The sequence below is a fragment of the Sinocyclocheilus grahami genome, unplaced genomic scaffold (assembly GCF_001515645.1).
Source record: "Sinocyclocheilus grahami isolate Dianchi unplaced genomic scaffold, SAMN03320097.WGS_v1.1 scaffold539.1, whole genome shotgun sequence".
Lineage (NCBI taxonomy): Eukaryota > Metazoa > Chordata > Actinopteri > Cypriniformes > Cyprinidae > Sinocyclocheilus > Sinocyclocheilus grahami.
The window spans coordinates 30,952-56,767 of record NW_015505718.1 but is presented as its reverse complement, the minus strand read 5'-3'; the positions used below and the strand labels follow the sequence as shown (position 1 = coordinate 56,767).

The window sequence follows — 25,816 nt, the reverse complement described above, 5'->3', positions numbered from 1 at the left end:
TGAGTCAGAACAGCCGGCATTGTAGTATACTCTCCCAGGTTCAGGAAACAGTCCTCCATAAAATGTGCTGCACACATCTGAATATTTGGGTTGAAGTGAACAGTGTTGTAAATACAACTTAACCACTGATTTCTAGTCGTGTCCTCTTTTGGAAGGGCAAACAAAGTAGTTTCGCTTTCACAATGAAACACAGTGTCACACGCGGTGGCAGCCTAGAGTGAGAGGAGGCCAGTGAGCTTGAGAACGGCCGGCGGATTCGATGAAGGAGCGTCCGGAGGGCTTGCGGCAACCACATGTGACGACCCCGGGCTGGACTCCGCTTCGTCCACAGTGAAAGCCGATCCGGCGATCCACCGCGTGAAGTTGATGTATTTCCTCAGCAACCAGCACGTATCAGCTCTAGACATGGCGGCAGCAACAATACTACAGCGAGAATTAAATTTACGCCTTCCTTCTTTGCGTGAACATTTGGACGGCGTTAGGCAAATCTTCCCACATCGTGACATAGATATGTGGGGGCGTGTTAGAACAAGCCATTTTAGGTAGGCATGGTTGACTCTTAACTTTGATAAAGAATATCTCTTTGGATTTGAGACTTTAGTCTTCACAACTTTACAGATCTTCTTTATGCACCAAGAGCTTGTAACACTTCAAAGAGAAAGGAAAAATTGAAATCGCATCATATGACCCCTTTAAGTAAGTAGAACTAATGTTTGTCAGTATATCTGAATCGTTTACCTCTGTTTAATTTTTATCACCTTTTTGCTCATGTTCATTGTGCTGAAATTGTCCTGTTTTATTTTTAATAAAAAATGTTGTTCTTTCACTGCTAATTTCTACCTCTGTCGTGACTCCAGATACATGTTTACAAAATGAGATGTGGAAGTATTGTCCATTGCTAGTTCATGATAATGAATGCATCAACTAATGTTAACAAACAACCTCGTTTTTATGTGTTTGATAAAGTCAAAGAAAATCAGAAGTGTAATTCTGATTTATTGGTTTAATTAAATATTTTTAATTCACAAACATTATTTTGGTGCATTCTGTTGACATGGTGTTAATCATTACATCAAAATAATAAAAAATAGTTTAAAAACACAAGTTCTCTTGATAACTTTTACAACTGGGCAGTGGACTTTAGTTCTCAGCATGCTTTGCATCGGACTGGATAAGCAGAACTGGAACTGGTTTTTTTCTAGTTTCACCAGAGGGTTAGAGAAATTTGTGTTTCACAGACATACATCGCCATTGTAATCCTGTCCGAATCTGCCAAGTCTGTGTTTTTCTTCGCACAACCTCTGTACAAATTATTTGCTGTTTTTTTTAGCAAACTCACTAGTCCCCTGAGAAATCAAATGCATGGGATTTTCCAAAGGAAATTGGGACTGGATTTTTTTAAACGTTGACAACAGGAATGTTTAAATCATTGGTAATAGGGAAGTTCAAGCTGGATTGTGTCTTAAGTAAGTATAACTATTTTTGCCTCCGTTTAATTTTTATTGTGTTTTTTTCTCAGTTTTTATCACTGTGAGGAAATTGTCCTTATTTTTAATACAATTTTATGACTGCTCCAAAATAACAAAGTGAGAATGGATGTAATTGGGAAGCACACAAAGAAAGATTACACATTAAAAACAGCTTTTACATTATATTAGATTCAATCTATGTTCTTTAGTCACTAAGCTTTTTGTCAACATTCTATTTAAAAGGATAGGGATAGAAATGTTCTGTGCACAGAATGTGAATAGTTACTATCCACAGTATTGAAGAATCCCTCAGGATCATAGGGAGATGGCTGAGTATTTCTTGGCTGTGATTTTATTCATTTTCAGGTGAGCTATCCACCTTATTTTTCAATGCGGAAGTAAGCCGTTTTCTGGTAATGTGTGAAATCTCCGGTTCGTTAGCTGCTGTAGGGAAATAACTAAGTGCAGTAAATGGTAAAATTGTTTGCACTACAAACCATTGTGTTCATAATTAAGATAAAGCATTAAAAATAATATGGTAAGACACACCAGTTTGCAATATCAAGCACGTTAACTCCTCAGTAATTACTCACAAGTAAATTAATAAGTTATTTAACATATTTTATATCTGACATACTGTACAGTCATACATTTGTGTGAAGCACTAGTGATATTTTACCAGTAGCTTGTCAGCATCACTTCTTAATTAATAATATTTTTAAGTGAATTTTCATTTTTATTGTTATTCTATGTTTACGTTTGAACATCCATCCTTTGGTAAGAGTAGTAGTCACAATTTTAAAATGTAGCCGACTTATTTGGGGGATATCAAATTCATAAATTAGTTACCACAAATTGTTCACTTTTAAGACGTTGCTGTTGTGATTAGTAATTAATTGGTTATTCTTTATTAACTGGTCATAGTTCACAAGTAGTTCTCGATGAGGATATTTTTTTTAGTAATTATCAAATATCTAATAAGGAACTAACTTTGTCCTAAATTTGCTACTGCTTACTGCTTAGTTAATCTTGCTTCTCTATTAGTTAATAGTATTAAGTTAAGTGTTAATGTAGTACTACCTATTACTACCTGCATAGTTACTTGTTAACAACGGACCATTATTCTAAAGTGTTACCGTTACATCTTGTACTAAGACCGACGGAAAATGAAAAGTTGCGATTTTCTCGGCCAATATGGCTAGGAACTATACTCTCATTCCGGCGTAATAATCAAGGAACTTTGGGTGCAGCAGGCGCAATGATATTACACAGCGCCTGAAAATAGTCCCCAGCTAGGTAACTTCCAACGTGACCGGAACTAAGTTTGTGTAGTTGGTTATGTTGACGGAAGTTAGCCTATTTTCAGGCGCTGCGTAATATCATTGCTCCTGCTGCACCCATACAGTATATTGCATATATGGCCACAGTCATTTTGTGCTGATGATGTCATTTGGAGCCAGAGTTTGCTGGTAATCATGAGGTGAAGCTGCCGAATGAAGGCCCTGTCCAAATTGATCAATCACAAGCACACAATCATGAAACCACACACTGTTTTTACAGCATCAAATAACTAAAACCGAACTTATTAGAAAAGTACACTTGAACATATATCAACGTGATAAGAACAAAGTAAAATGACAGAAACCACCTTTGGGGAAAAATTATTTAAAGTGTAATTAGATTAAATTTTTTTTTTGGCATAAGTCCCATTTATTTACAAGGAGAGGGCAGAGTTTATGACCATACTGCAGCCAGTCACAGTAAACTGTGGCAACTTGCAATAATGCAGAATATGAAATTAATGGAGAGTGTTGCCCAATGTGTGATCCAGGTAAGTCTGATTGTCCTTCACTCATCACCACAATGCAAGAGAAGTCAGATACTTAAAGGGGTCATATGATTTCCCCCCCGGTACTACTTTGGTGTTGTTTCTGTGGGCTATGCAAAGCAACAGGTGCCATCTCATCAACTAAACATTCTGGGTACTTTCCCTTTATTTGGTATAGTATAGGCATATAGCAACTGGGGCAGGTTAAGCTATTTAGATACAGTGTAAAATCTATTTATATAGGTTTCGCTGAAAATAAGCATAAAGTAAAAGATCAATCAAGAATCAAAACAGAATCAATATATTGATTGTTCATAGGACATTTGTATTTTTACCCAGCCCTACTCAAGTCTGATTACTTTTATTATTCAGATTATTTACTCCAGACTTATTTTCTAGGAAAGCGAGCTCATAAACATTGTGATGAGTACACAAGCACAACATGTGATTTATGCCTTGTGATGACCTACACTGATGCTCCTAATGGACTGACAGAATGTCTGCCTTGTTCATTCTGTGATCCAAGTGAGTAAAACTGTTTATTTCTAGTAAGTCATGGTGGTTTCCAAATGTATTTTTATTGAATTCTCATTGTCAAATTGACTACAATTGACTAATTTGTTTCCTTTCTTGTCAAAGGTAATGGGCTCAGAGTAAAGAAGGCATGTACATTAATATCAAATACAGTGTGTGAACCTCTGCCAGGATATTACTGTTTAGAGTTTCTCTCAAACTGTCCAAAGGCAATTAAACATTCAACCTGCTCACCTGAACAATACATCAACCAAACCGGTCAGTCTATTGTAATCTGTCTAAACTATCTAATGTCTGGTATAATATAATTAATTTAATTTAAAGCAGCTTTGAAATTTTTTACTTTTTTATCCACACAAACTGATAGGCTGAGATGACATCTGAGAACAATAACATTGCTTGCATTTATAATAAATAAATATGGAATTTTGCATATTGTTCCAAAGCTTTCCAGTTTTATACTGGATACTCAACACTGACACACAAACAGTGGTCAGAAGGTTTTTACCACAGTGTTTGTTTGTGACTGACAGCACAACCATCTGGCAAAGTCTGCTCAATTGTGATTAGGCAGATTTGGCAAATCATCATGTGTGCCAGATGCTACTAAACAATAATGTCACTAGCTAATTTAAGAGCTGTGATTTCAGCTAGAACAGAACTGAGCTATCCTAGGTCAAAGGTTATAAGTATCGCACCATTTAATTAGTGATATTCAATTAATTGCGTATGTTAACTGTATTTCTGTTTGTGTTTCTGTAGGAACAGAATTCAGTGATGCAGTGTGTGATGACTGTCCTGCTGGTTCATATTCAGATGGTACACTCTGCAAATTACATACAAAGTAATTATCGTTTCATCACTAGTTTTCATATTTATCATCTGATATTTAAACACTGATGTTCCACAGGTTCCAAGAGTAAAGTTTGTTTAATTGTTGTTTTGCAATCTGCATCAACAGATTTTGGGGTTAATTGGAGCCCTTTTTTCACAAGAGATATATTTGTATCAGAGCTTCTTATAAACACAAAGGCAAGTTAAAGTTGAACTTGATCACTACCCCTCTCTCTAACAGGTGTGAATCTCTTGGCAAAACTACAGTCAAGGCAGGAACAGAGACGACCGATGCTGAGTGTAGTAATGGAAAACCTTTTTATTTACTGATTCTGTCTGTGTGTGGAGTGTGTGTGCTGGCGTTTGTTATAGGCTCAACTGTAATTATTGTAAAGAAAAAAAATATCCTGCACTATCATCAAGCAAATCAGGAATAAGGGAATTTACAAAATTTGCTTGGATTTCTACATTTGTATGTAATTTGTACATTTTATGTAAATAAATAGTTTATCATTTATAATGCCTTCTTATTGTGGTTATTTTCAGCCTCTGCCAGATTTTCTATACCCTGTATATGTGGTTTGAAACTTTTACAGTGAGTACCACAAAATGAGTTGAACAAACTCAGTGACCCAGTTTTGGTCAATGTGGTTTGATTACTGTATGTTTTACCTTTTTACTTTGAGTTTGTGTGCACCCACAACAGGAGATGTTATTCAGTAGACACACAGGTATTTCAATCAGATGGTGTGCTCCCATAAGCTGTGTCTAATGAGTGAATGAGTGACAAATTTCAAAAGTATGGACCACTTTTAGACCACCTTCTTCTTTGCTGTGTACATTTGACCCTTAGTTTAAACTGATTTAGTAGTTATTTGATCATTTTAACTTTACTTTTCCAAAACCTTTAATTGTCCATATCGTTTTCATGTTATTTTATTAATATTATATTATATTTGAATGCAAATGAACAATACTTAAATCTTCTTCATTATTTTCAACCATGGAATTCTTACAACTCAAAAAGAAGCAATCTGCACATCATACTGAAAGCAGGTACACTGCTAGTATTCAAGGGATATAATGTAAGTAAATTACAATTTAAATGGTTGTTAAAATGAAATTTGCACTGTTACACTTAAAATGGAATTTGCATAGAACTTGAAATAGAACTTGAAAAATTTAAGTAAACAGTTTGCATTGCTATTTTATGCTGCCTTCACATGCTATCGGAAACTTCCTACTTTCCACTTCTGAAGTTCTAATTACGAGTTTAGTCACGTTCAAGTGCTTGGTTGTCGTAAAGAACAGGATCCTTGGTGGAAGGCCCAATCATGAGTTCATTCTTGTCTGTTTCTTGAGGAAATCTTATTAAAGCCAAAAGGTATATAAGATATTTAGTCAATACCCAACACGTTTTGAATAACCATATAAACATCAAGATATTTAGCAGGCTTACAATTCCTAAATTTCGGTCAAATAAATGCTCTTTTCGCTGTGTTCAATACATACAATATGCATCAAATGGTTATTTATTTACGTAAACATGACTGTAAGAGCAGGAGAAATCAATGTCAATGATGTGCGAAAAACAAATAAAACTTTACTACAGCTATGTTACTCTCCATGTTTAATTTGATAGAGATTCCCAGTTTTAAATACGACTTGAGAGGCAGTTCATGTCCAATTTCCGACTAGGAAACTATTTATGTATCATTCCGATAGCATGTGAAGGCAGCTCTGCGTCACACACTCTGCGTCGCACTCAAAATACGAAGTGTCATAACCAAGCTGTCATAAGCGCTGTGTTTGAAACCACATACTTCTATACTTCCCATACTTATGTAGTAGGCAAAAAACAGTAGGCGAACAAATAAGTATGTCCAAATCCTTAGTAGAACAGTACTAAGAGTACTTCAAGAGTATAACCAAGAATTACCTGGGTGGTCTACTAATTCTCGCGAGATTCGCAAGAAATCAAAATAGAGAACTCTGGGTTCATGCATTATCACAGATAAACGGCTCTCTATATGCACACTGTAGGTACACAGAACACACACAGAGAATGCACTAATACCGAATTGAGGTTTGCTGCACATTTTCTTGCGCTTGAATGCTTTAAAATCGATTGAATGTTTACACTGGCAAGGCAGAAAATCACATGCAAATGGTAAACTTTCATGAAGACACAGTGGTAGCCCGATCAGGCCAGTGACAAATCCATCAACTGTCCCGAGCATCTTTGATGATGGCCCCAGGACAAAAAATTTAAATATTTGGAACTCAATTGAATATCACACCAATTTTGTGATTGGCTGTGGTGTGGGGCCAGGGTGGACTGAGCCTTTAATTGGGTGGTCCAGGCCCAGGCTATATAACACCTTAACCACTCCAAAAAAAACGCTGAAGATCTATACTGGTCTTAACTGGTTCTTTACACGTTAGCGGTGCTATATAGCACCTCAGCCACCCCAAAGAACTGCTGAAGTGCCCATTTGTATGTGTGTGTGTGTGTGTGTGTGTGTAGTGTTATAATAATCTAAACAGTCCTGAGCTAGATTAAGCTTTAATCTATGCAAACCAAACGGTCATTTTGATGTAATAATAGGATTTAGTTAATTAATTAATTAATTTATTATTATTTATTTATTTTTGAATTCACTAATAAAAAGATTTTATCATTATCTAGCTCCACATTGGAGAGCTGCTTAATAACAGAACATCAAGTTGTAATTCTAACTGAAAGCGACACTGACACTGTTTTTTTCATGTTTAATACTGTAAAGCTGCTTGCTTTAGGTGATATGAGATCAAACGACTACTTGACATCAAATATATTTGTTGATCGTATTTTTATTGTTGATGCTGTGAATAATGTCAACTAATCATTTGAGCCCTAATGTTAAGCCAGTCCCATTGACCCCTGATGTCACTAGACCGCATCACATATATTGAATGGTTGTGTTCTTAATATTTTCATCAGAACATCAATTTTTATGAAATTGTTTCTGATAGACTAGTTTTGAGGTGATGTGTGTTAGTCTTTGGATAATGGTCTGTTAATTGATTTAGTTATAAAATATTGTTGTTATTTTGAAATTATATGTTAAAGTGAGATGGGGAATGGCATGTTTTTGCTGGTGCATTTACCATCTACTGTAACTAAACTCGTATTGTAAAGAAAGTCAAACAGGCTTTTGCCTGCAGTACAAAATTTCGTCACCTTGAAATTGTAAGGTTCTTGTCACACCCCTGGACTGTCTGTGTGTGTGTTTTGCTCCTCATGTGCTCTCCGTGACCTAGTTTCTGTCTCCCATGTGTGATTGTATGATTTGGTTCAGGTGTGTCTCGTCTATTATCCCTTGTTTAGTTCTGTATTTAAAGTGTTGTCTGTTCCTTGGTTCCTTTGTCCAGTGTTAAACGTCATTCCTATGTGCTACGTGTGCGTTCCTGCCTGCCCTGTGTTACCCCTTGTTGTGGTTTAATAAAGACTGTTCTTCGTGAATTCTCCGACGTCTCCGCGCTCCTTCACTCCTACGCAGTAGCAAGCTCCCTCCTCTCCGCCGTGGCCCATCAGTCCACCAGCTCCGCCGGCCTCCCTTGTCCTTCCAGCACCACCATGGTCAGTCGTCGACCATCCGCCGCCTCGGGACTCCATTCCCCTCATCCCTTCGGCTCTGTCAGGCTCCTCCTTCCCTTCAGCTCCACCTCGGGCCTCTGTCGCTCCGGCTCCACCGCGGCCTTCCGGATCCACACCTCTGCCTCAGTCGCCTGAGCCATCTGCGCTGCTTTGGCCCTCCGGATCCTCCCAGTCGCCCTGGCTCATCAGCTCTCCGTCTCTGCCTCGGACTCCTCCTCCACCTGCTCCGCCACCATTGGTTGGTCCCCTGGAGTTGTCAGCACTTCCTCCACCATGGCTCCTCTCTCCGTTGGCTTCACTGTGGGTCGCCTTCATGGCTGTGGCCTGGGTCCCGCCTGCTCCAAGTCCCTCCTGTCTCCTCCCTGGCTCCTCCCTCCGTCTGGTCCACCCTGGCTCCTCCCTCCATCTGGTCCACCCTGGCTCCGTGACCCAGTTTCTGTCTCCCATGTGTGATTGTATGATTTGGTTCAGGTGTGTCTCGTCTATTTTCCCTAATTACTTCTGTATTTAAAGTGTTGTCTGTTCCTTGGTTCCTTTGTCCAGTGTTAAACGTAATTCCTATGTGCTACGTGTGTGTTCCTGCCTGCCCTGTGTTACCCCTTGGTGTAGATTAATAAAGACTGTTCTTCGTGAATTCTTCGATGTCTCTGTGCTCCTTCGCTCCTCCGCAGTAGCAACCGTGACAGTTCTATCAGACATTTTTATAAAAATTTAGTTATTCACATATTTTTATTCTGTGACAACTTGTTTACATTATGTGTGTGTGTTTTGTTAAGTTGTGCACATTTTGGGACTTTTTATTTATTTTTTTAATCTGTCTACAATGGAATGCAAAACTTTGAAGCTCAGTATCTCAAAATTGCTCAGAATGCACCCGGTGAACCACCTTATAGCCTAATTCCAAGGTGGCAATTTCATCCGACTACACTGCATGTTCGGGCCTGTTGACACTTGGTCACTTCATGCGTTTTCTCTGATCGGATAGCTATCCGATCCTGAAAGGACTCCAGGGCTGAGTTTGTTGAAACCTTCTTAACGTTACGTCATTGTTAAGTTGTACCGTAAACTGTACCTTATCGTTAATACGTGTTTCCCGAAACATTCTCAGTTAAGTATACATTTGTCATACTTTAAGTTTGGTCTGGACTAGCTATACCTTATCACTTTTGACAGTTCACAGTTCTTTACATCTCATTCTATACGAATATAATAGTACATAGCAAAATCAAAGACGGCGCCATCCGCGGAGCCATATAGTGTATATGTGTACTAAAACTTTAGAAAAAATAAATAAATAAAAATAAAAAGCAAATTCAGCAGATTTTACATCTTGTTGGTCCGCCTTTGTAGAGACAAATTCAGCTGCTGGCAGCTCTTCTCGTTCTCTCTTTTCTCCGCAATAGTAGGCCTAGCTGTTGATTATATAATATGCTTCTCCTGTTGCGTTTTTATTAAGTAGGTCATCCAATAACATAAATTAGTTATTTGCATCAATATGTGATGTGGCTGCTGAGCAATCAACCCTGGTTGTGGAGTAAATGAAGACACTATGTAAAATATATTATGATAATATAAATGACCCATTCAAAAGCCAGTGAAGGCATACTGCCAGTTAGTGATATAAGCTATGTTTGGGCATGAGGTTGCAGGTTCGAAATTACATAAAATATCCAGGGTTGGACTTAGTTTGCAATTTGGATTATTTTTTAAGATCCCTTGAGTCCTGATAAATGCAATTTCAACTCTTTCTGAAGTGCTTCTTGTTGGAAAGCACTCTTACCACAATGTTTTACATTGTTTCACAATGTAGGCCCAAGGTGTTATTATTTTCTGTTAAAAGCTGTTAAATTATTAAGTAGTTTTTTTCTTTTGTATTTTATGTGGTATATATCATATATTTTTACATATATAACATGCTTCACATAACGCAGTGAAGCAGCCCGTGCATAGAATAAATAATCGATTCTCAAGCCATTGATATCAACCAATTCAGCACCACCGCCATGGACAGTACTTATTAACGTCGCATGTAAGAAGGTATGTCTTAAAGGGCCATGAAACCCCAGACTACTTTTTCTAAGATTTTAGCAGAGGTGTTTGTGTTGCACATCATAGAAGACAATGTTAGCATCCAACTGTTGGAGAAAAGTGGTTAATTTTAAGCTTTTTTTGCGCTATTTTCATCTTCTGGGTTTAAAATCTACATCGTGTTGACGTCACAATTTGTGACGTGACAATGGACTATAGTACATCGATGACGGGTCGGTGTCTATTAAATTATTCATGAGAATGCGTGTTCTTATCCTATGAGAAGAGGCTTCGCTTAATTATTCACAACAGCATGTGTTGATTTGCTATGACATTGCGCACATTAACTGAGAGAAACGTTCATGGATCAAAGAAGAGTGTTTGTTTTTACTTTGTAATAAGAGTTCGGCACCAACGTGACCCTTTAAGCAACCTCCTAAGGTATAGTTCGGGGAACATGCCTAGAAATGGTACACCTTTAGTTAAGGCATTATGGCAAGCCATTTTGACTTTTATTCCTTCACATATGAATTCTTGATATCAACAATTCAATTTTCACTAGTTGAAATGTTAATTTTTGATATCAGGAATTGGATTTCTACTAGTAACAATAGCTATTTTTGATATCAGCAACTACATTTCCACTAGTAACAGATGCTAATTCTTGATATCAGAAATTAAATTTCAACTAGTAAAAACTATAATTCTTAATATCTGTAATTGTATTTTCCCTAGTTAAATGTCCCCATAGGCTGCCATTAAAATTCAATTGTTGATATCAATAATTGATATCTTACTAGTTAAAATTCCAATTTCACATATAAGAAATACAATTCTTACTAGTAAAAGCCTTTATTTTTGAGGATAGCCTACTTCTCTCATCTTCTGAGGAGAGCAGTTAAGTGACAAGCATATTGATCCATATTGTTATCAAGTTTTTAATTTTCACTTGGGTTTATGCATAAACGTGCACTACCATTACCTTCTATCACCTTTTCCCTTTAACATTGTGAAGGGCTCACAAACTATATTGCCTTTACTTCTATTAGAGGTGCAATAGGTGATTGTCTTCAGAAACATTTTTTGTTGTGCTGGTTGAAAGTCTCTTCACATCCCGATAGCAATCATTAAGTCAAGTGGTCTAAATGTATTTATATATTCTGTGGAAGGTGTAGGACCAAGAAATGTTCGTTCAATCAAAATGTTCGTTCTGAGCATCTTCATTGACTTTGTGCTTTACATAAAAGAAAAGAAAATAATAATAACAATAAAACAATAGTACTTGTAGTACTTTTACTAACTGTACTATACATTTTTCTCGGTTAGTGACATATTATGTATTGTAGTAATGTTGTCTCTGGTCGTCTGGACTGTGTGCATTCATGCGTTCAGGGGGCGTGGCTTTGGATGGTGATTTGCAGGGAGGGTGGGACGTTCGCTTTCATTGCTATCAGGCTAAAGTTAGCATTTTCCAAGATGTCCTACTGCACCTTTAAAGGGATAGTTCCACGAATTGTTGAATAAAGTCATTATTTTTGTTTTCTTTGCGTATAAACGGTATTCTCGTCGCTTCGTAAAATTACGGTTGAACCCCTGATGTCACATGGATTATTTTACCGATCTCCTTGCTATGTTTCTGGACCTTGATCGTGGTAATTACATTGCTGTCTATGGGAGGGTCAGGGAGCTCTCAGAATTCATCAAAAATATCTTAATTTGTATTCCGAAGATGAACGGAGGGCTTACGGGTTTAGAACGACATGAGGGTGCGTAATTAATGACAGAATTTTCATTTTTGGGTGAACTAACCCTTTAAAGAGACTCTATGTCTAAACTCATTTGTGTACACAGACAGATGCTGTCAAATCCCACAACCTCATCATCTGCCATTCATTTCATAATGATGGATGTAAAAACATTGTCAGGACATTACACTGAAACTTGGCCTTCATTACATTTATTTTGGGTTATTATTTTGTGTTTTTATTTATTAGCTATTTATGCATGTTCAGTGTCAATTATCATTTATTAATGTATTCAGCTAATAACTGTTTTTAGAGCCATGCCATTTTAGTACAATTTCCCATGTCACTTAAAAAAAACACAAATTCTTCTCCAGTTTGCTTTATGTAAAAACCCTAGTAGATGCTACAAATTATTTACATTTACATTTAGCAGACGCTTTTATCCAAAGCGACTTACAAATGAGGACAATAAAAGCAGTCAAAACTAACAAAAGAGCAACAATGTATAAGTATTATAGAGCAAATATTATAATATTAGTACTATGTTAATGAAAATAACTATTATTAAAAAGGTTCATAACACTTTTAAATTTCGACATAACACATTTATAGCACATAAAGCATGGTTCATTATGGAAACTTTTGAATTTAGTCTGAAACAGTCATCCGTTTTATTCTCTTATTCTCTAATGTCATTTTTGCAACCGTCATTTCTTTTGAATGCAGTATTTGATATATTTAGTCAAAATAACAGTGTGTTTGACATGTTTGTAATGTTTAAGAGAAAATTATTAAAATTGGAGAATTAACTTTGTGATGTATGACTGTTTATTGCTGGATATTGTTAGTAGACAAATAAGTAAATCTGTGAGAAGGTGAAACTTGTATTTTTTTCTCAAAATATCCACAAGCAAAATGTGTCCTTAGTTGAAGAAACACTCATTGTACACTGTTAAAAAAAAGAAATCAGTGAAATTTTATACAATAAAATATTGTAGCAACTTTTTAGGTTTTGTAGCCTTACATTTACAGTAAAAAACATTTTTCATTAACTAAAATAATGTTCATATACCAAAATTACTCAAATCTGTCACACAACAATAATATTGTTGATTGTTTAGTATTTTTCCCTAATAAAATAGTTTTGTGTATGGATCTTTGTTTTATACATATGCAATCATTCTGGACTGGGCTGTGTATCACTTAATCAACCTTTAAATGTGACCATGGACCACAAAACCAGTCATAAGAGTACATTTTTGGAAATTTAGATTTATACATCACATGAAAGCTGAACAAATAAGCTTTCCATTGATAAATGGTTTGTTAGGATATGACAATATTTTGGCCAAGATACAGCTATTTGAAGATCTGGAATCTGAGAGTGCAAAAAAATCGAAATATTGAGAAAATCGCCTTTAAAGTTGTCCAAATGAAGTTCTTAGCATGTTATATTACTAATCAAAAATTAAGTTTTGATATATTTATGGTAGAAAATGTACAAAATATCTTCATGGAACATGATCTTTACATAATACCTTAATGATTTTTGGCATAAAAGAAAAATTTATAATATTGACCCATGCAGTGTATTTTTGGCTATTGCTACAAATATACCCGTGCTACTTATGACTGGTTTTGTGGTCCAGGGTCACAAACTAGCATTTATGTTGATCTTGGTCTAGAACTTATTGTCATTTTGTCATTTTCAGCTCTTTACAGAATGCAGCTGCTCACTCAGGTGTTTCAAGAGGAGACCTGCCATTGTGTGGATCCTAGACAGAGAAATCGATTCTCTGTCTCAAGGAGTCTGCAGTCAGTTGCAAGAAGTCCTTTGTTACACACTTTTCATTATAACTAAGGGATTTCCTGATTCCTTACTGTTGGGTCTTGAATGTTCCAAGATTCCCAAAGACTCCATAAGCTGCAGCTGATGAGGAAATCTAAAGTGCTACAAATCTGTGACTGAAAATCCAGTACTTCATTTAATGTGTTGAAGAAACCATAATGAAACTCATGAAGTCTGGTGAAGAAATGTTTGCCTGCACTTTCAACTGGATTAACCTGCACTTCACTTTGTATGAACATGATTAAGTTCAGATTTATCGTATCCATTGCTGCTGTTGTCGCTTTGAGCGTTAAACTTTGTTTCAGTGCGTGTGCTCGTGCTGAATATGAGGTAAATGGAGAATGCTGCCCCATCTGTGCACCAGGTACAGTATACATTGTGTAATGTTGGGTTCTGCCTGAAAAACTGTTTGAATCAGTGACAAACACTTAAAGATTTTTCAGCTTTTATTAAGCCAAAAAAATGTTTTCCAAGTTACAATTTTCGATTTTCCATCATAAAAACCAGCTCTTAGAAAATGTAAATTTTGTGTAAAGTAAAATGTTTTGTTTGGCTATAATCAAATGTCTGCATGTAAAAAATGGAAATGACTTTCAGTTGGGAAAGTGAGGTCATATGCTTATTTGAGAAGAAAGTCATCAGTTTATACAAATATTTGATTCTGATGACACTGAGGAGGTCACAATCTTACGACAGAGCACAGCATTTCACTAGAGTGACTTTACATCATCATTAATTCATCAAGAGAATTAATGTTTTTCATATTTTACATTTGTAGGAAACCATGTTTATTGGGATTGTTCTATAGATACCAGCACAACTTGTGTTGCATGTCCTGCTTCAACTTATTCAGACGAACCCAGTAGTTCATCAAAATGCTTTTCTTGCTCTGTGTGTGAGCAAGGTGAGTAGGTTCCACAAAATGAAGATTTGGAATAAAGAAGAGATTGTTAGTACATTTATTGAAATTAGAATGTGTGTTATATTTGCGCAGGACAAGGACTAACAGTGTGTTCACACCAAACGCGAATTTAATTATTCGCGCGAGTAGATTACATACAAAGTCAATGCAAAGATGAGAAACTTCAATGGCATAGTATTAGATTTATTTATGAAAATATATTTTGACTTTGAGATAGCAATGCATAACATTATTTGTGTTTATACAAGTTGAAAAATAATGCTTTCCTTCATTGTGTTTTCAGTTGTTGCTGGCCGAAAAAATATTGAGGCAGACAGACTGGAAGAACAAGCCCCGTTTCGACTCGATCCACATGAAGGAGTTTTCATGTCTGAAGTCCAGCAGCTACCCCAAGAAAAACCCCTTGAAACAAACTGAGGGGCACATAGGATTTTCTTATGAAGTATTGTGTGTTCCAAGCCTCAAAAAAAAAAAAGAAAAAGTGTAGCAGCAATATGAATATGAGCTAACAAGCATATTACTAAACTGTATATTGTACATCTGCATTATTAACTTTCTAAAACACTTTTTTTAAAGAAACAGTATGTTAAATTTGTTTTGTTTCAATAAATATTTTTATAGATTTGTTAAATTTATAAATTTTTTGGAAATAATATTAAAGCAGGCTCTTTTTAATACCACAAAGTACGTGCTCTCTTACAATTTATTTAGTATACTTCAGTGATGACATATAACTTTTCAAAGCAGTTTCAGCACTCTATATAATTTAATTTGGTTTTTTTTATATTATTAATTTTTTTTACTGAATATTAATTATTTGTATTTACATATTAGTTGGACTGCCCACTATCAAAAATTCAATCAATTGAATAAGCTAAACACAATGTTAACAGGAAACATCTCTTTCAGACAATAGAGGGCACTCTTCATCTACAGAGACAATCGTTAGTTTCGATTTTCCGTGATCGCAATCCCCATTAAAACCACACAAGATCATTATTGTGAGCTGGCAGTAAACACTGGGCTTGGTCTATCTGACGCAATATTAGGAATACAAAGTATACTTCAGTGATGACATATAACTTTTCAAAGCAGTTTCAGCACTCTATATAATTTAATTTGTTTTTTTTTATATTATTAATTTTTTTTACTGAATATTAATTATTTGTATTTACATATTAGTTGGACGGCCCACTATCAAAAATTCAATCAATTGAATAAGCTAAACACAATGTTAACAGGAAACATCTCTTTCAGACAATAGAGGGCACTCTTCATCTACAGAGACGATCGTTAGTTTCGATTTTCCGTGATCGCAATCCCCATTAAAACCACACAAGATCATTATTGTGAGCTGGCAGTAAACACTGGGCTTGGTCTATCTGACGCAATATTAGGAATACAGACTGAAACAACGCCGCTATATTTTAAGACAACCAACGTCTGTGACTAATGTTTTGTGAAAGTAGAAGAAGTGATATTAGTCCTGTATCTGCTGGTAAGTGGTTTTAAAGTTTTGTTATTGAGGATATCGCGTGACCTGCAAGTTTAAAGTCCAAATTAGCATATCACGAGACTTGTTAGAAATACAAGCTGAAAAATATCGACCAATATAGGTTATAGCCTAGCCTATAACTGTGTTCATTTGGTCTTTGAATCATTATACTATTATAGCCTATGATCGTACTATTTCTTGATATCCTTTATTTGGATTTATTTCTAAAGTGAAAGTGATTCTACCCATCTCCTCCACCGGCGTAGATTCCAGTTAATCCAGTTCAGCTGTTTTCATGCAAGAAATCTTACATGATTATTGGTTTTTGCCTTATTGTTTGTTCTAGTTTTTCCATGAAATACCAGCACACTCTTAAAAATAAAGGTGCTTCACGATGCCATAGAAGAACCTTTTTGTCTAAATGGTTTCATAAAGAACCTTTAATATCTGAAGAACCTTTCTGTTTCACAAAAGGTTCTTTGTGGTGAAAGAAGGTTCTTCAGATTATAAAAAGGTAAGAAAGAGATGGTTCTTTAAATGGTTCTTCTATGGCATCGCTTGAAGAACCTTTTGAAGCACCTTTATTTTTAAGAGTGCACATAGATCCTTGCCTCTGCCTGTTTTCCGCAGCTTCTCCACAACATTACAGTTTTTCACTGGCATGTCTCTTTGACTTGTGCATCTTTGAGCCTATAAGTAAAATACTTAAGTACTGTTCAAATCAGATACTCTAAGACTTTTACTCAAGTTGTTTTGGAATTGGTGACTTGTAACGTGTAGTGGAGTAATTTTCACTGTAAGTTATCTGTACTTTTACTCAAGTATGGTTTTTAGGTACTCTTTACACCTCTGATTTTACCTACTGTTGCATAGCTACTTAATAAACAGGTGTTTCTTCAACTCTGAGCACTTTGTATCTAAATGAACAGTTTTTATGTTTTTTCATATACAGTCAAACCAAAAATTCAGACACCACATATAATTTTTGATCTTTTTTTTACTAGTGTGTGCATTATGTAAGTGAGGATAGCAAAATAAAGTGAATTGTGACATATTATACCCAAAAATTCTTCATACAGTGGACGACCAGTAAAATGAATAAAAATTTGGGACCAAACATTATTCAGACACTTTGACCTGACCATGTTTTGCTTAAGCGTTTTTTCTTTAATTGATAATGCAAACTTTTTACACCACAGACTGAACAAAATTAAGCATTGCTTGGTAATTGGTTGACCTATTACTGTATCTAATTGTGTACTTAAATTGAACAGCTGAATAATTTTTGGTTGATTGTTTCTAGTTTTTGTTTAATGCTCTCTGTGCCTTGCCCTAGACTTTAATGTCACTTCCTATCTCCCGTGGTGTTTGTAGTCAGTTTGTAGTCTGTTTGTTCATTGGTTCCCCTTGATTAGTCTCCCCAGGTGTGTCTTATCTTGTTAAGCTTGTTAGCCCCCTGTGTGTATATATAGCCCTAGTTTTTCTTTAGTTTCTTGTGAGTTGTTGAATGTAATGGTTGTCTGTTTGTCAGTTATTCTGTTCTTTGTTCCCTTTGGTTTTTGCCTTATTGTTTGTTCTAGTTTTTCCATGAAATACCAGCACACTCTTAAAAATAAAGGTGCTTCACGATGCCATAGAAGAACCTTTTTGTCTAAATGGTTTCATAAAGAACCTTTAATATCTGAAGAACCTTTCTGTTTCACAAAAGGTTCTTTGTGGTGAAAGAAGGTTCTTCAGATTATAAAAAGGTAAGAAAGAGATGGTTCTTTAAATGGTTCTTCTATGGCATCGCTTGAAGAACCTTTTGAAGCACCTTTATTTTTAAGAGTGCACATAGATCCTTGCCTCTGCCTGTTTTCCGCAGCTTCTCCACAACATTACAGTTTTTCACTGGCATGTCTCTTTGACTTGTGCATCTTTGAGCCTATAAGTAAAATACTTAAGTACTGTTCAAATCAGATACTCTAAGACTTTTACTCAAGTTGTTTTGGAATTGGTGACTTGTAACGTGTAGTGGAGTAATTTTCACTGTAAGTTATCTGTACTTTTACTCAAGTATGGTTTTTAGGTACTCTTTACACCTCTGATTTTACCTACTGTTGCATAGCTACTTAATAAACAGGTGTTTCTTCAACTCTGAGCACTTTGTATCTAAATGAACAGTTTTTATGTTTTTTCATATACAGTCAAACCAAAAATTCAGACACCACATATAATTTTTGATCTTTTTTTTACTAGTGTGTGCATTATGTAAGTGAGGATAGCAAAATAAAGTGAATTGTGACATATTATACCCAAAAATTCTTCATACAGTGGACGACCAGTAAAATGAATAAAAATTTGGGACCAAACATTATTCAGACACTTTGACCTGACCATGTTTTGCTTAAGCGTTTTTTCTTTAATTGATAATGCAAACTTTTTACACCACAGACTGAACAAAATTAAGCATTGCTTGGTAATTGGTTGACCTATTACTGTATCTAATTGTGTACTTAAATTGAACAGCTGAATAATTTTTGGTTGATTGTAATCCATTACATACCTTTCTATCAAAGTTATCTGACATTATCAAGGTGAATTTGTTCTGAAACAGTTTAACTCTGAGTTCTTGTCATTTTATTACCATTTTCCAAACTATAGCGAATAAACTGTGATAATTTGAGAAATGTTGAAGGTGTCTGAATAAATTTTGGTTTGACTCTATTTTATTATTATTTTTATTTTTTTACCTTTGTCTCACACTATGAAAAAGATGATTACTGTCAAAAAAAATCCTTTGATTTTCTGGAGCTCAACCATCCAACTACACTTTCAACAGGTACTTGATACCCTCCTTAAAATGTGTATAAATTTGAACCTTCAAATTGTAACTGGTTTCATAACAATTATGCATTTTAATTTTTCAGTTTAACAAAACGTGTGAACAGCTCTGACCAGCTTATTTGAGGATAGCCTACTTCTCTTCTGTTCTGAGGAGAGCAGGTAAGTGACAAGCATATTAATCCATATTGTTATCAAGTTTTAATTTTTACTTGGATTTATGCGTAAACATGCACTACCATTACCTTCTATCACCTTTTTCTTTTAACATTGTGAAGGGCTTACAAACTGTATTGCTTTTGCTTCTATGAAAGAAACTCACTGTCTAAATTAATTTATGTATACAGGCAGATGCTGTCAAATCCCACAACCTCATCATCTGCAGAGAGAAACTGCCATTCAGTTACACCAAAACACATAATGATGGATGTAAAAACCCTGTCAAGACATTTTACACTGGAACTTGGCCTTCATTACATTTATTTTGTGTTATTATTTTGTTTTATTTTTTCATCTGTTTATTCGTGTTCAGTGTTAATTATCATTTATTAATGTATTCACATTCAGCTAATAACTGTTTTTGAGCAATGTCATTTTAAGTACAGTTTCCCATGTCAATTAAAAAATAAAAGTACACAAATTCTCAAAGTCCAGTTTGTTTTATATAAACCCTAATAGATGCTACAAAGTATTGTAGAGTAATATAATATAAGTAATATATTAATGAAAATAAACTATTATTAAAAAAGGTTCTTTATAAGACTTTTAAGTTTCTACACTTTCATAGCACATATGCATGATTCATTATGGAAACATAGTCATCCATTTTATTCTCCAAAATAATGTCATTTTTTCAACTATTTCTATTGTAGAATGCAATATGCATTTGATATATTTAGTCAAAATGACAGTGTTTAAAATGTTTGTAATGTTTTAGAGAAAATTATTAAAATTACAGAATTACCTTGTGATGTATGACTGTTTATTGTTGGACATTGTTAGACAAATAAGTAAATCTGTGAGAGGGTGAAACTAGTATTTTTCCTGAATATCCACAAGCAAAATGTGTCATTAGTTGAAGAAACGCCTAAATGTACACTGTTTAAAAAAGGGTGAAATTTTCTGAAAAATCTGCAGTATGTAAAAAGAATTTTACCGTAAAATATTGTAGCAACATTTTAAGTTTTATAACCTTTACAGTTTTATAAATTTTACAGTACAAAGATTTTTTCCATCAACTGAAATAATGTTCATATACCAAATTACTAAAATCGGTCACACAAATACAAAACACTATCATGGTTACACACAACACTAAAATAATGCAGTAAACATTAATTTAACGTAAGATGTAACATACAACTCTATAATGTGCTTAACTGATGAGAAATAACTATGAAGCAGTTATTTCAATTAAAAAAATAAAATGTTGGCTGACAAACAGAATTCAGGGAATTTAAAAAAAAATGTATTATAGGATGACCTATTCTTTTACACTCCTCAGAACTGTACATTTAGCAGTATTTTACTGTAAAATTACAAAATGAATTAACAGTTTTTCATCATATACAGTAAGGAAACTTACCATTAAACAATTAACAGGTTTTTATAGTATCATTTACAGCCTTTTGCTGCTGAAATTTGTAATAATTTTCTACAGTGTATAAACAAGGAGGTTTACAATGAGCTGATTCTTTTTCTGCTTTTTCTGTTTCAGTTTGTTTTCCAAAGAATGCATATGTCTGCAAGAAGCTTGTGGAAACACGACCTGTACAAGAACTGAGTCTTGAAGAATCTTGAACTACTGTCGCCTTTTCTCTCAGTTTTCTACGAAATCCCTCCATATTGTTTACTGTTAAGGCACACAACAACCAACATCACAGCATGAGAAGCTTCTGAAGGTTGTGCTGTAAACAGCACAGTACTAATGACATGCAAGAAATGTTACATTGACTGAATAGATCTAGACTGTGACTATGTTCGCTTTAAGGATCATTATTCTTATTACACTTATTGTTCCTCTTAACTATAAACTTTGTTCTTGTCAGTGTGCTCGTGCTGAATATGAGATACACAAGCAATGCTGCCCAATGTGTGCCCCTGGTAAGACTGCAAGTTATAACATATAATGCTTAACTTTATTAATATATGTTTTCATCTTTATGTGTTTATTTATTTACAGTATTAGAAGTTTGTTGTTGTCTGCTTTTTTCTGCCATAAATCATTTGTTTTTATATGTATATATATATATATAGAGAGAGAGAGAGAGAGTATCTCACAAAAGTGAGTACACCCCTCACATTTTTGTAAATATTTTATTATATCTTTTCATGTGACAACACTGAAGAAATGACACTTTGATACAATGTAAAGTAGTGAGTGTACAGCTTGTATAACAGTGTAAATTTGCTGTCCCCTCAAAATAACTCAACACACAGCCATTAATGTCTAAACCGCTGGCCATAAAAATGAGTACAACCGTAAGTGAAAATTTCCAAATTGGGCCCAAAGTGTCAATATTTTCTGAGGCCACCATTATTTTCCAGCACTGCCTTAACTCTCTTGGGCATGGAGTTTACCAGAGCTTCACAGGTTGCCATTGGAGTCCTCTTCCACTCCTCCATGACGACATCACGGAGCTGGTGGATGTTAGAGACCTTGACATGCTCAATAGGGGTTAGGTCTGGAGACATGCTTGGCGTTTACACATACGAGGAATTTGTTTTCGTGACAGAAGCTTCCGCAGTGCAACAGAATGACAGCAACAGAACAAAAACACAGATAATAAAAGAATAAAAAAATTAAAAAAATAGAACAAGTAAATAAGGAATAACAATATATAAATTGACAATTGTATGTGCAGGTATATTACAAAAGACATTTTTGTATGTACAGATATATTATGTGCAAATTTGAGGTGTAGACTAAGTATGTGTGATAGATAAATAAGTGTATGAGTGTATAAATAGTGTTGTGTGTTCCACAGTTATTGTCAAGCAATTATTGTTCATCCTCTGGCAGTTGCTGTGGGGAATGCCTTCAGCGTGGTGTCTGAAGTACATGTCTAAACAGGACAAATAACATTGCTGGTGCTGGTGGCTGGCGACCATTGTATAAAAGGGTGCTGGGTGAATACACCATCTGCTACATACCCGAACTACATACCCAAAATAACGTCTCAGGTTACTTATGTAACCATGGTTCCCTGAGTAGGGAACGAGACACTGCGTCCTCTAGGGGTCGCTATGGGGAACACCTCGTCGTGACCCGTGTCTGAAGCATACATTGAAAAAACACCAACAACAGGTTGGCCGGCGACAGCCATGACGTCACTACCGGCGCGACTATAGTATAAATAGACGCAGGGAGAACACATCATCCACTTCTTTGTCTGAAGCTTGCGTTCGCTACTTAGCTGAGGGAGCAACACCCCTAGTTCTCAAACGAGAGGAGGCTCAACCTGCAGCATGTTCCAAAGCTGGAACAGCTAGTAATAATTTACTTAGCTGAGGGAGCAACAAACCCAGTTCTCAGTCGAGAATGGAGCTCTACCTACAGCACGTTCCAATGCTGGAATGGCTAGCAGTAGTTTACTTTAGCTGAGGGAGCACAAACCCAGCTCTCAATGAGAGGGGCTCGACCTACAGCGTGATTGTAGAATCAGAAGGGTAAGCGTACTGCAACCTAGCCAAACACTCAGACATCAGAGGGGCAGAGGAAGGGCCTAATTCACCTGATGCTGCTGGTTCCAGGTGCTCTGGAAAACAGAGAACTCAACTTCTCATGAGAGGAGAACTCCGAATTCAGAGGAATAGTCTGCTCATTCCAGGTAACCCTTTGATAAAAGGGGAGCACTGCTCAACACTACCACGAGAACAGCCCATGGAGCGAGGAATCCAACTCCTCTGAGAGAATTAAACGCTCGAAAAAAAGCACCATGCTCACAATAACCCTCAATGGTGAGGGGAGCGATGCTTCCAGAGTGTGTCGAAAGAGACACACTAGATGAGTGGGGCCCAAAGTACCGGGGTCTAAACCAACTCAGAGAAAGGGAACAAGGTTAATAACGCATAACCCTTACCATACAGGATTCCAGAAAAGTGGACAAAGCATAACGTGCACACTTACCACTTATGTGGATTTTAGAAAGTGGGCAAAGCATAACGCGCACACTTACTTAGAAAGTGCACAAAGCTTAACGTGTGCACTTAATAGTATATGGATTTAGAGTTTTCCAAGCATCTGCTGACAGATACCCGGAAGTACTGGGCCAAACGGGAGAGGCAAGCTCAACTACAACCCTCTAAGGTGAGGGGAGCACTGCCTGAGACAGTATTACACAAGAAGGTTCTCGCAAATGCCACCTATACTTCCCGCTCGATGCCTCAGCAAGAGGGGATATCCTGGTGAGGGACAGGGCAGCCTGAAAGCATAAGCCCAGCCCGGACGTCCAGGAAATTTTTGCAGTGCCGTGCAAAAATGATACACACATATATATTTATATATATATATTTAGAAATGGATCATACTCACACACCATGGTTCCCGCGTCAGAGCCCCGTCCAAAGAAGCCTCTGGTCCGGACCATCAGTAAGGCTGCGTTTACACTGCAAGTCTTAATGCACAGATCCGATCTTTTGACCATATCTGATTTTTTGGCACGTCTGTTTACATTCACTTTTGACACGACTGGTATCCGATATCTGTGTTTACATTAGCCTAATTCCCACCCAAAAGGATTGTCTGCAGTAATCGCTTTACTATGCACATGGTAGATCATCAGGTTTTAAATGGCCGTGCTTTTAAAATTATTTATATAATTCACCTCGAATGGCCATTATTATTTGCCAACATGGACAACGGCTGTCATGGATGTTTTGCAGCAGAAAATCTGACTGAACAGATAAAGACTGGAAAATAACGGTAATTTTAATTTGTTAGACTATTTTATCTACAGCTCGTTAGAGGTAGAATTCTTTAGTGAAATAAAGATGATATTTATTGAAATGAATTCGAATTAAGGAGAGAGAGAGAGAGAACAAGAACGAACGAACGAATGCATGCACCCACGTGCGAGCGAGCGATTGTGAAGCATTGCAAACAAGCTTGTCGGTTTAATTACAAAAACTGCTTAGTTATCACCTCATTGCTGAGCAATATATGTAGCTTTTAGCTGTTGTATATTCAAAATTCACGGGGCGGGGGTTGAAAACCAGCTCCTGAATGTGCAATTTCTTACCTATAAAAAGTTTCCATCTCAATAAAGTGCGAGCGCATACAGCACGCCGGCATTAAAACGCCATAAAAAATCTTTATGAGCAAACACGCCGCCCTCGCATTAGGAGTTCTGTGGAGAATCGGATATGTGTGTTTAGACATAGGTCGGATGTCCAGATATCAGATGTGTATCCAATTAAAATCCACATTTGGAAGTGGCTCAGATCTGAAGCAAAAAAATCGGATCCCGTGCGGGTTTTTGTGTTTACACGTGTGCAACAAATTCCGATCTGTGTCAGATGTGAATGAAAGATCAGATTTTTTGTGCCAGTGTAAACTCAGCCTAAGGTGGTCACTATGAAGCCATGGAACCAACCAAACATCATAGGTCCAGGACCCCTGGGTTGTTCGGGCTCAGACCTGGACCTCCTTTATCCAGGTCTTTCAGCAGGTCAGCCTGATATGCTTGGAGCATCACCATCGTATGCAATGAAGCGACAGCCCGACTTGCTGCTGCTGCGTATGCCCTTGCATTAGCTAGATGTCAAGGAGGGAGTCTTAAAAGAGGCCGTCTCATCCATAGAGAGAAAGCTGGCCAGCGTCTCTCTATAGGGGCATCTTCTCATAACCGCTTTCGCGCATCGCCTCGATGTTGGCATAACTCGTATGCTGGAATTGATGGATGCGTGAGGAAAAGACGGCCTCTTCCATTCCTTCTCAATGTCTGCATGAAAAAAAACAGGAAGAAAGGAAGGCTCACCTGAGCTGGAAGGTTATGGCCAGAAAAATAACGTTCATCGAGATGACCTCGCGACGTCACTTTCTTCACCCGCTTCACGGCAAGTAAAGCCTCGCCGATCCATACATTTCAAAAGCTCATCATAAGCAGAGCAGGAGGATTGGTAAGGCTCAGCATCAGCTTCTTTGCCCTCCTCAGATATTTCCTGCTTTTGCTGGGCCGAACCCAGCAAAGCACTGGCCCCTGGATCAGACAATGTTAATGAAATAACATCATCCTCCAGCGGCTCACTCTCGTCCACAGCCGACGATCGCAAGAGGGAAACCCCTCTTCAAACTCATCGGCCAGATCCACCTGCGATCCCAACGAGCTCATTCTCCTCCGTGCCTCAGCAGTGGCGGGACCTGAATCGCGGGAAGCAGATGGCTGCCCGTCTCTTCCTCGAAAAGAGAGACAAACGAGAGCGGAGCTTTTTCATTGGAAAAACGCTCGCAATGCACGCCGATTGCCCCCTCGGAGACATCGCGTGCGTGCTCTTCGCCCGAACAAATAATGCATAGATCATGTGTGTCATCGGATGTTAAACAACGACAACACGGATGCACACATCCTCTTAAACGCTTTGCTAGTGCTCGCCGTAATGATCTGAAAAGAGATCGCTCTTACCACAGAAATGCACGCTTCAAACTAAA

The 25,816-nt window shown here is 36.7% G+C and overlaps 3 protein-coding genes across 4 annotated transcripts in view; all 3 read left to right on the top strand.

The window, feature by feature from the left end:
- Nucleotides 1-2,531, top strand: part of LOC107555580 (mitotic spindle assembly checkpoint protein MAD2B-like) — a 5,794-nt gene extending 3,263 nt beyond the window's left edge. The window contains exon 5 of the mRNA XM_016238426.1: nt 2,521-2,531. The gene's annotated coding sequence lies outside the window, so the exon portion shown is untranslated. The remainder of the gene's footprint in view (nt 1-2,520) is intronic.
- Nucleotides 2,532-3,241: 710 nt separating this feature from the next.
- On the top strand, nt 3,242-5,174 carry LOC107555598 (tumor necrosis factor receptor superfamily member 14-like). The gene is made up of 5 exons (XM_016238453.1): nt 3,242-3,300; nt 3,697-3,822; nt 3,937-4,089; nt 4,594-4,675; nt 4,907-5,174. Exons 1-5 carry the CDS (start codon nt 3,288-3,290, stop codon nt 5,100-5,102), a joined length of 570 nt encoding a protein of 189 aa, XP_016093939.1. The 5' UTR covers nt 3,242-3,287; the 3' UTR covers nt 5,103-5,174.
- An 11,020-nt stretch (nt 5,175-16,194) lies between these two features.
- The window catches only part of LOC107555597 (tumor necrosis factor receptor superfamily member 5-like), a 15,266-nt gene continuing 5,644 nt past the window's right edge, over nt 16,195-25,816 (top strand). Inside the window, exons 1-3 of one of the 2 annotated variants that reach the window (XM_016238452.1) lie at nt 16,195-16,347; nt 20,885-21,068; nt 21,216-21,270. In XM_016238452.1, the coding sequence (XP_016093938.1) occupies nt 21,258-21,270 (13 nt within the window). In that variant the 5' untranslated portion in view covers nt 16,195-16,347; nt 20,885-21,068; nt 21,216-21,257. Of the gene's footprint in view, nt 16,348-20,884; nt 21,271-25,816 lie in introns of both variants that reach the window. The other variant, XM_016238451.1, reaches the window with a different exon arrangement.

Excerpts from the sequence above, each read along its gene's own strand:
- LOC107555598 (XM_016238453.1), top strand. Across the intron at positions 3,823-3,936 it reads TTGTTCATTCTGTGATCCAA|GTAATGGGCTCAGAGTAAAG; the intron begins GTGAGTAAAACT and ends TTCTTGTCAAAG. Across the intron at positions 4,676-4,906 it reads CTCTGCAAATTACATACAAA|GTGTGAATCTCTTGGCAAAA; the intron begins GTAATTATCGTT and ends TCTCTCTAACAG.